This window comes from Sabethes cyaneus, chromosome 3, assembly GCF_943734655.1.
Source record: "Sabethes cyaneus chromosome 3, idSabCyanKW18_F2, whole genome shotgun sequence".
In the NCBI taxonomy this organism is placed as follows: domain Eukaryota; kingdom Metazoa; phylum Arthropoda; class Insecta; order Diptera; family Culicidae; genus Sabethes; species Sabethes cyaneus.
Window position 1 is genome coordinate 58,963,647 of NC_071355.1, and position 11,113 is coordinate 58,974,759.

The 11,113-nt window shown below is 38.4% G+C and overlaps 1 protein-coding gene across 1 annotated transcript; it reads left to right on the plus strand.

The window, feature by feature from the left end:
* The first annotated feature begins 312 nt into the window (after window positions 1-312).
* On the plus strand, window positions 313-10,683 carry LOC128739623 (gustatory receptor for sugar taste 64a-like). The gene is made up of 7 exons (XM_053835119.1): window positions 313-403; window positions 462-851; window positions 7,289-7,458; window positions 7,530-7,813; window positions 7,890-8,052; window positions 10,398-10,487; window positions 10,576-10,683. Exons 1-7 carry the CDS (start codon window positions 313-315, stop codon window positions 10,681-10,683), a joined length of 1,296 nt encoding a protein of 431 aa, XP_053691094.1.
* Window positions 10,684-11,113: the final 430 nt, after the last annotated feature.

Consider the following 11,113-nt stretch of genomic DNA (forward strand, 5'->3'; position numbering starts at 1 on the left):
TGAAAACTACTTTACTTGTTGTAAAAAGACTCATAAAAGATACCTCTAAAACCGTCGTAAAAACCGAGTGTCATATAGACGTTGCTCCTGTATGGCGTCATGTATGCATTCAAGCAGTTCAGCACTTTTTCCGAATGTGAAAGGTAAACAAAGTAATTTGTTTGATAATGGGTGTGAAACTGACAAGTGTTATGCAAATAAAAAATGCATGCTTTATGGTTGAAAATTGAACTGCTTTGTTGAGTGCACACGTGATTGGATGTTTTTTGTTTGCTTTCTAATTATTAGTTTAGAAACCACCCTCGTAGTGTCATGGGAACAACGTGGAGAAAAAGATCTACCGAGCTCGGTACACAACCGAAGAACCATCGTCAGGATACCTTCCACAAGTCCATTGCACCTTGTAAACGTATGAATTTATTTCATTCACAATTTTCATCAAGTACGAACGTTGGTTTCAGATGTACTCTTAGGACAACTATTCGGCATATTTCCAATATGCGGCATCTTCAGTAAGGATCCTCAGCAAGTTTACTTCAAATGGTTTTCGTTTCGCGTATTCGTTAATCTTGTGGTGCTCATCAGTGGTGTGCTCAATGCAGTGACCGAATTTATTCGTCTACAAAATGTTGGAGTCAATGCGAAGAACATCAACGGAGTTATCTTCTTCATTGACTGTTGCATTATCAATGTGTTATTTTTGCACGTGGCTACCCGGTGGAACCGAGTGGCTGTCATGTGGGATCAGGTGGATCGCGTTTTCATTAAGGAATCCTATCGATTGGCGACTTGGTGGACAATGGGACGCAAAATGCGGCTAGCCGTAGCAGTCCTGTTATTTTTTGCGTTTAGTATGTTAATTTAAGACTGTGGTGGACGCTCATGATTGAAATGGTTCAGCGCGACGCGGATCGGTTATGCTGTATAAGCGTAAACGGACTGTACCGCGTCGAACGGTGACAATTATACGCTGACACAGCGCATAGCGTAAAACGTACGACACATAGCATAGGAAGAAATATTTCAGTACAATATAGTCGAGAACGACACGTTACGAGGACCACATCTAGTATTCTTACTCCAAACCGAACCGCCATATCCCAAGAATATTGCATGGCGATCCTCGCCAGTATGCAGTGAAAGCGAGTTTCGATACGGTTAAATTTTCTGATTCACGCGTTGGAGATGCCCAAGTAAAAAAAAAAAAAAGTGGTCGAGTTTTGTTCCGGAAGTTATAGTTCAGAAATTGTGCAATGAAAAACGTCCTTGTTGGTTGCAAAACGAAAAAGCACGCTTCGAACAGTGTTCTGGAAGAGACCACGTAATACGTGAATCGTAGAGTGAGAAAAAAAAAAAAAAATTACAATGGGATGGTTTAGTGCGGATGAAATCATCGCACCGGCCGCATCAAATAGCGTCATTGAACAGAACCATACCGCACAAACAATTGCACTGTGCGTGATAGCAGCGTTGGCTGTAGGATACATTGTAGTGCGGATAGTAGCAAAACTGCACCGCCAACAGACAGAAAGTGTCGCCCAAAGAGCTATTAGTATGGCAAATTTGCCAAACGTGTAAGAAACTACCAAATGTTGTGATTCAAAATAAAAACAATTAAAACAATAAACAATTGCTTTAAAAAACAAACGTATAAAAAAAAAAAAAAAAAAAGTGTAGTGCTGTCCCAAGTAGCTTCCACGTTGCATTCGTACATCGACATACATTCTACGGATAAAAGTGCTGATTCAGTTGTACAACTGGAAATGATTTCAATCAACCAGACGATGACTGCGAGAGAAAATTTCGTTCGATGATTCCAGCTTCGGATGAATGGAAAATTTCACACTAGCGAGATATGGGAAATTTCGGCTGCTGCGGGGAAAAAATGTCAAATGTGATGACCATAGAACATCTCAAATATAACCAGAGAAATAATTGGGAAGTATCCATTAGTTAAAAAAGAAGAATATAAATTACTTTACAAAAAAAAAAAAAAAAAAAAATTTTGTTTTAGGCACTATCACTGGAATGGAAGAATTTTTCAAAGCAGGAGATGCGTTAGGGAAATTACATGCTAATTTAAAAAAACATGCCAATTATAAACCAGGCACTAAGGTAAGGAAAATAAAGGAAATCCAAACCATATTAGAAGAGCTAAAAAGGGCCGTAAACAAATGTAAAGCAATAGAGACTAAAGCCCAATTTAAAAGAAGATATCTACAACTAAAGTCTGTTGCTAGGCAGTGCTATAAGCTGCTTGGCTCAGTACCTGCTAACCTAGACGACACCTTAGCCCCTGAAGGCACTAAAGGGGGTGAGGGTGAAAATTCGAAAATACAAGATAACGAAGAAGACTCAGAGGAATCAAACGACGACGAGGAAGTTCTTCAAGAAGAATTTTCAGACTTCGAAGAAGAAGAACGCTACGAAATGGCGACCAAACTAGACCTTAGCTTGGCCATGAAGGTAGTCGACAGATATAATGGCGAACCATCGAAACTGTCCATATTTATTGAAACCGTCGAATTGCTGGAGGAATACTCCAACGGAGTTCCACCAGCAGACGTCCTGAAATTTTTAAAAACAAGACTAGTAGGCGCAGCCCACGGGGCAATCGATAATGCCCGAACAACCGCCGAGGCGTTTGATGCACTGAAAAGAAAATTTTCGGTGAAGATTACACCGAGAGCGGTGGAAAAGGAGATGGCATTGAAAAAACAACATTCTAAACAAATCGCAGAGTTCGGCGCGGACATAGAAAACCTGTCCGCTAAATTGGCAGCCGCACACGTTTCAATGGGAACTTTCCCAAGTGAGGCGGCAGCCCTAAATATTGTCGAACCTGTAGCGGTTCAGGCATTTGTCGAGGGATTGAAAGATCCCTCAACACAATTTTTCGTAAAAGCACGGAATCCGACATCGCTAAATAAAGCGATATCGGATGCGTTGGAGTGCCAAAGTACTCCAAAAACTGAAAATAGTTTAGAAAATATGATGGCACTATGGTGCACATCAGGAAGAACGCCCTATAGGGGCAACGATCGAAATAATTGGAGAAGCCGAGGAAGCTCTAGAGGTCGTGGTGGTTACCGAGAAAACACTAGGTACCGTGGTAGGGGTACACAACACAATAACAACTATGGTTATAACAATAACAACCAAACCAACCAAACCTACCGAGGAAATAACAGTCGCGGGAGGAACAACGGACATGTGGCACATATGGCCGAACCTCAGCAACGACAACAACAGCAACAACAAACACAACAACAGCAACAACAACAACCTGTAGAAGAGGCACATTTAATCGATCTTTTTCGTTAATTTTAGTGCGAAGAAGGCTCTCAGAGCAAAATTTAAATTATTTGGCAGAGTAATAGAACTCATAATTGACAGTGGAGCATCTTGTTGTATTCTGGACAAAAGATGTCTTCCCGAATTTATCAATATCAATAATTCACACACATTAGAAATCAGTGGTGTAAACGGAGTAACCCGTACTCTGGGATCCGTTGACACTTTTGTGGGGTACAAGTCTGTGGAATATCCCATTAAATTTAATATTATAGAGAGCTTGCCGGATGCAGTTAACGGCTTGATTGGCACAGATTTTTTGAGAGAATTTGGAGCCATTGTTGATTTTGTGGGTATGGAGATGAGATTGCAACAACCAAAAACTGAAACATGCTACATTATACCGGCTCGTACTGAGGTGGTAAGGTACGTTGATACCGGTGTGACGGGTACTTGTGTGGTACTACAACAAGAAATAGTGCCACATGTTTTCATAGCAAATTCAATATCAGTTCCAAAAGAAGGGAAATTACCCGTAAGAATTATTAATATAGCAAATAAGGAAATTTGCATTGAAACAAAAAATATTGAAACAAAGGATCTAAGGGATTACAATGTGGTAGGAAAAATTAAACTGCCAAAATACGATACTAATAGAGCAAGTAAACTTTTAAATGAGTTGAACTTGAAACATTTGACAAAACAAGATCAGGCAGAGATGCAGAGGCTATGCTTAAAATACGCTGATGTGTTTTGCTTGAAAGACGATAAATTAACAGTAACGGATAAGTACACATCCAGTATTAAAATAAAGGATGGCACAACTCCAATATTTTCTAAACAATATCGCCTTCCCCTGGCGCAAAAAAAGGGAAATAAATGACCAGATTGATAGGATGATGTCAGATGGAGTCATTGAAAAGACTAGTTCCGAATGGAATAGCCCAATTTTACTAGTGCCAAAAAAGTCGGCGAATGACAAAAAGAAATGGAGGTTGGTTGTTGATTATCGGAAACTTAACAATGTTCTTGAGAACGATACATTTCCACTCCCAAATATAGAGGAGGTCATAGACTCATTGGCAGGAGCGAAGTACTTTTCGCATTTAGACTTGTCCCAAGGGTACTACCAATGCAATTTGAAGCAAGAGGATAGGCCACTAACAGCTTTCTCGACGTCGTCTGGACAATATCAGATGACAAGGCTTCCAATGGGACTAAAAATAAGCCCAGCATCATTTTCAAGACTAATGACCATAGCGATGGCAGGTCTTAATGGAGAGAAGTGTTTAGTATATTTGGATGATCTCATCATATTTGGTAGAAATCTAGAAGAGCATAACAAAAATCTCTCGAACGTTTTCCGAAGATTGCGAGAGGTAAATTTAAAACTAAACCCCGAAAAATGCAATTTTTTGCAAGAAAATTTAGTATACCTGGGACATTACATATCTGCTGAAGGCATCAGGCCTGATCCTGCTAAAATCGAAGCAGTGAAAAAATGGCCGATCCCTTCCACTGCGGATGAAGTCAAGCGATTCGTTGCTTTCGCAAATTACTATCGGAAGCACATAAAAGACTTTGCTAGGCTTTGCACACCGTTAAACAAGTTGACCAGAAAGGGTGTAAAGTTTGAATGGAGTAGCGAATGCCACAACTCATTCGAGAATTTAAAACAATGTTTTATAAATCCACCAGTACTGGATTACCCGGATCTAACGGAGACCAACAAATTCAACTTACATACGGATGCGTCTGGATATGCGATTGGTGCTGTGCTATCTAATAGCAACGGCAAACCGGTTGCATATGCCAGCAAGACTCTGAATAAAGCCGAATCAAATTACAGTACGATAGAAAAGGAGTTATTGGCTATGGTGTGGGCTATCAAGCATTTTCGACCATACCTGTATGGAAGAAGATTTGAAGTCTACAGTGACCATAAACCATTAGTTTACCTTTTTACTTTAGCTGACCCCTCCAGCAGATTAACAAAATTCAGGTTAGCTTTAGAAGAATATGATTTTGAAGTAACTTTCAGGAAAGGAAGCGAGAATGTGATAGCGGACGCGTTGTCACGCATTTCGATTCAAGACTTGAAAACACTTCATGGGAAAACTGTTCTAGTCGTTACCAGAGCTTCGAAACTTAAAGGCGAAAAAGCGAATGACGATAGGACTGATCAACCTTCGTCTAAGCAAGACAAATACGTTAAAATGGTAATGAAAGATAACATAAAAAGCATGCAAATCTCCACAGATGTAATTGAAATTCCCCTCAAAAGGACACAAATTGACCTACGGGCAATGTTGTCGAAGGTGGCGGAATATTCAAAAATTAATAATATAAAATATATAATCATCAAAAATAATAAGGAGACATATGACGTCATTAAAAAATATGAAGAACTACAGATATATGGTCGACCATCATCAGTAAAAACATTACCAATTTTAATAAAAATCGGAGAGCAAATAGAAGAAGTAACAGACGAAAGGTCAAAGCTTTTAATACTAAACGACTACCATATATTACCGACAGCGGGACATGCGGGTATTAGACGCACACTTGCAACTATAAGCAAAAGATATTTTTGGAAAAACATGAAATGCGATGTAGAGAATTTCATTAAAAAATGCAAGCAATGCCAGATATCAAAAGTTGGAAGATGCGGAAAAACTCCAATGATCATTACGACAACAGCAAGCACAGCATTTGAAAAAATCTACGTAGATTTGGTTGGTCCTTTGATACCTACCAATGGATACGAATATATACTAACAACGCAATGCGAGTTAACAAAATTTATAACCGCAACACCGATACCTAACAAGTCAACAGAGACAGTAGCTAAAGCATTCGTGGAGCATGTTATTTTAAAATATGGTGTTCCACAACGAATTGCGTCGGATAGAGGAACAGAGTTTATGTCGAGTTTGTTTACATCCATTGCCAAATTATTGAATATTCAAAAACTAAATTCTACAGCTTACCATCATGAAACTATAGGTTCTTTGGAGAACACACACAAATGTTTAGGAAACTTTTTACGCATCTATTGTAACGAAAAATTATTTTCTTGGGTACATTGGATACCATTTTACACATTCGCATATAACAATACCGTTCACACTAACACTGGATACACACCTTTTTATTTAGTATTCGGAAAAAATAGTAACATGCCTTCAAATTTAACAAATGATAATCCAGTGCCTATTTATGACATAGACAACTATAGCAAGCAATTGACGTTAAAGTTACAAGTATGCCATCAAGAAATAAGAGAAAACCTTCTTTCTAGCAAGATGAAAAGAACAATGAAAAATAACTTAAACATTGTACCAAAATGTTATAACAAAGATGACTTAGTCCTAATTAAAAATGAAATAGGTAAAAAATTGGACAATAAATTTATAGGTCCATACAGAGTAGTAGAGGACATAGACTCAAATATAAGGGTAGAGATCAATGGTAAAGAGGATATAATACATAAAAATAGAATAAAAAGTTATAAGGAATGAAAATAATAATACATATAATTTGAAACAATAGGACGTGTGGTGGACGATTGTTTCATAATGAGTTCTTTCAAATTACATGGGAATAATACGCATTATATAAATCCTAGTTCATATTTCCTTGTTTAGTTTAAAAATTCTTAACTATAGATAACAATTTTTAAAAAATGTAAATAGGGCGTGTGGTGGACGCTCATGATTGAAATGGTTCAGCGCGACGCGGATCGGTTATGCTGTATAAGCGTAAACGGACTGTACCGCGTCGAACGGTGACAATTATACGCTGACACAGCGCATAGCGTAAAACGTACGACACATAGCATAGGAAGAAATATTTCAGTACAATATAGTCGAGAACGACACGTTACGAGGACCACATCTAGTATTCTTACTCCAAACCGAACCGCCATATCCCAAGAATATTGCAAGACTGTTGCAGCCTACAGGCTCTTATATGTTTGAGTAATTTATAGGTGAGCACTTGCTGTCAATTGTAAATCTTGTGAATAATCTGAAGGAGGAAATCAAAAATTGCGGCTGGGAAAGAAATGTGACAGATTTTTTCAAGCAGTATTCCCTAAGCAAGTACAAAAATTTTTATGACATGTTTCCCTATCACCCCCTGTCTGCTGTCTTTCTCATGGTAAGTATTTCAAAATCGATTAAATATTTGGTTCCTTTCTTTTTTGTACTTATTCCTAAATATACTCCCAGTACATATCGACTGCACTAACGATCTTCTGGAATTATTTGGATATCTTCATTATTGCGCTAAGCATTGGGATTGCAGGGCGTTTTGAGCAAATCAATATGCTTTTGCGTACCATGACAGATGGAGGACTGCTTCCGAATGAAGCATTTTGGATCCGTATCCGCACGGATTACGTTTTGGTTTGCGAATTGCTGGAAACCATCGATCGAGTCGTATCTTGGTTGGTACTAATTTCGTGCGCTACCAATCTCTACTTCATATGTTTGCAGATTTTGAATGTTTCACAGTAAGTTATGATATCACACGAAATCAAGCGTAATGTACATTATTTCTCATATTTTGTCTGCTGTTTTTGGCGACAGAAAGCTGCAATACATGCTGAATGATGTATACTACTGGTTTTCGTTGCTATTTTTGATAGCACGAACAACAGCTATGTTCCTATGTGCCGCCCGTATTCATGAAACCGCTAAGAAGCCACAGGATATTGTTCTGAAGATACCAGATGTAGGCTGGTGTATTGAGGTTAGTATTTTTCCAGTTTTTGGTCTTTGCATTGAAGCACAAAACATGGCATTGAAATTTACACGACACTAAATTATAAGAAAAATGCTACGCTAAAAATTTCATCAACTAGTAGACGGTTATTAAAATAGCGGAATTGATTAACTTTAACATATTACAAAATCTGTTTGCCTCTAAATAATTTTTGAAATGAAACAAAATTGGTACAAATTGTGTTTCTAATGAAAATGACTAGTGCTTCTGATAAATTGTGTAAATGAAAACAAATGCAAATGAAACATCATAACCATTTTGTGATATTATTCTTCACAACTCTTTTAATGCTCAGAGACTTGGCGTGAGTTTGACCGTCGTTTCAAATACATAATACAAATATAAATAATCTGTTATTTTTCTAATAATCTTGGTGTGACGTATGCTGTTGCGGTTGGTGGTTTTTACGTGACCGACGTTATAGAAAAGTGATAATGAGAGTAGAGCGTCATGCTTCTCCCAAGCGGTTCGCAGTGCAAATTTTTGTATCTTCTGTGACTGGAGTCCTGTGGTCTATCACAGACCGTACCAGTATTAGCCACAGCATCGTTCATTTTGGGTAACTTCCGTGATTCCAGATTCAGACACCATCCGTGGTAATATTTCGGCTCGTGGATCTTTCGGACAGCATCCATCCTTGCATTCATCCGAATGATTCTATTGCTTCTGTTCCTTTTCGTTTGCTTCCCTGCAAAAGTCTGGCAGCTCCATGTGGAAAATAAGGCGCTGCCGGGTCTCAGAGATTCCACAATTAATTTGTCACCATGGGACGCTCGGAAATATGGGATATGGGAGAAGGGACTCGTGAATATTAAATTTTGAGTCAGTGTGATTTTTTTCAAAAAAAATTGCATCTGCGGTCGCCTATTTGCTCTGTGTTATGTTTACGTTTTTTGAACTATTTATTATTGTTTGAACTATTATCTTTTTACAATTTTTTGGGTTATTTTGAAATAATGAACATCTTTATGGAGCCGATTTTGGAATGCAAAATTAGCTCTGGTATCGTTACCAACTATCTCAAAGGGCTTTTCGTTCGATATAAGACAAAAATTGTCTTATATCGAATTGTCTTAACGGGTGGCAACTAAAATTTTGGAATTTTTTCGCGGCCCTTATGCTCAACAACAAACGAGTTCAGAGAAAAATCAGAGTATATATGTGTTAGCTCTCTCTCTCCTCTTTTTGTTAGTATGTCTTGTTTTGTTAATGCTAGCTCAGTTATGCAAAATGGTGTCGAAACAAGAAGCATTTCGGGAGCGCGTTGTACACTTCTACGAATTGCAACAGAAATCTCGGTAAAAAGCATACGGTACAACATTTAAAAAGCAAATATGCTGCGGTTTCGCCTGTTTACCATATCCTAAGATGCCTAACAACTATTCGCAAGTACGGTAGTGGACGACCAGCCAAAATTATTAACGCAGAAGGACATCGTTCTCTTTCTCGTTTCTTCAACAACAAGCCCTCTAGTTCGGCTATAAATTAAGATGCACCAAACGAATGTTTGAAGAAAATTTTGATCCCGTTTCTACAAAAACACCATGCAGATGGACAATACGTGTTTTGGCCGAATAGAGCATCATCGCATTACGCCAAAAAAACATAATCGTTCCTGAATACCTATTCGATCTGTCTCAGTGCGCCCAATCGAAGATTTCTTCGGGATTTTGAGTTCCTTGGTGTACAAAAATAACTGGAGAGCCACGAATTGCAAACAGTTGATTGGTAGAATCAAGAGATACATTCACAAAGTTGACATGACGCCCGTACAACGCTCCTGTTTCGACGCCAAACGGAAGCGTTCGTTCTCAAATGTACACTAATATTTTTTTAATTAAGGATAATGTATCTTCAATTTCGGTAAATCAGATCTTCTTCATGTATCTTTGTCTATTTTTGATAGCTTGAGAAAAAAATTCCAAAATTTTAGTTGCCACCCGTTATATCGAGGTTGTTTTATAACGAGGCTGTCTTATACCGAGGTATCCCTGTATTATGGTTGAGCTAAGTGCCCCAGAAACTTTGTGACATTATAACATTTGTGACATAATATTTCAGTAAATTGCTTTACCTAACAATCGTACCGCAATTATTCACATTACAACACAAGAGACTGTGCAGAATCATCAATCATCATAAAAACTACGATAATTCTCATTTTATTTTAATTTTAATATTTTTTGAATTGTAACTAATCGCAATCGTGCATATAATACTCCATCTCGGGTGGTGTAAATGTAATCCTATTTTGCATTTTCCCTTTCATGCTTCCATTAACATCTTTCCGCTCATAAAATGTATATATACAGTTGGAACGATTCGCAAACCAGCTGCAGAATGAAACGGTGGCCCTTTCTGGGATGGGATTTTTCAATATAACACGTCAGCTGCTTTTTTCGGTGAGTAACAAGTTCTGGCATTCTCAGAAACTCTCTTTAATTTTCATCCAATTTTGTAATATGCATTCGATGAACCGGGCCGACCCAGATGGCAGGAACGATCGTGACCTATGAGCTGGTAATGTTGAAATTTGATAAAGAATCGGAAGGAAAGGGATATGTTCGACCCTGCACTTTTCTCGATGGGAAAAAGTAGCGTATCTGGTAGATAGACTTCCGGCAAGCTTAGAATCGCATGAGATGGATCAGACAATGCACATTGACGTGGTTGTTGCAGTATCATAACTGCTCACTTGTGAGGGTGTCCTGATTTTTTTTACCTATTTGTAGGTTAATGCACGGTCGAAGCAGTGGGAAACCTGTTCAGGTTGCGGGCGTTTTCGCCGTTGATAGCGATGGACGGGGAAGGATAAAATGGTGTTGGGTCAGAGCAACGATACGATAGTCAAGTCACAATGAAGTAATACCGGTTTTTAAGGCGAAGATGTGCTCACAGGTCTACTCTTCTGGGGGCAACCGATGACCTTAGTGGAGCGATTCATATTGAACTGTCCGAACGATGGTGCACTGTTACACACGACTCACACTAGCTAAATATGTGTTAAAAGACAACGTAAGCTAGCGAA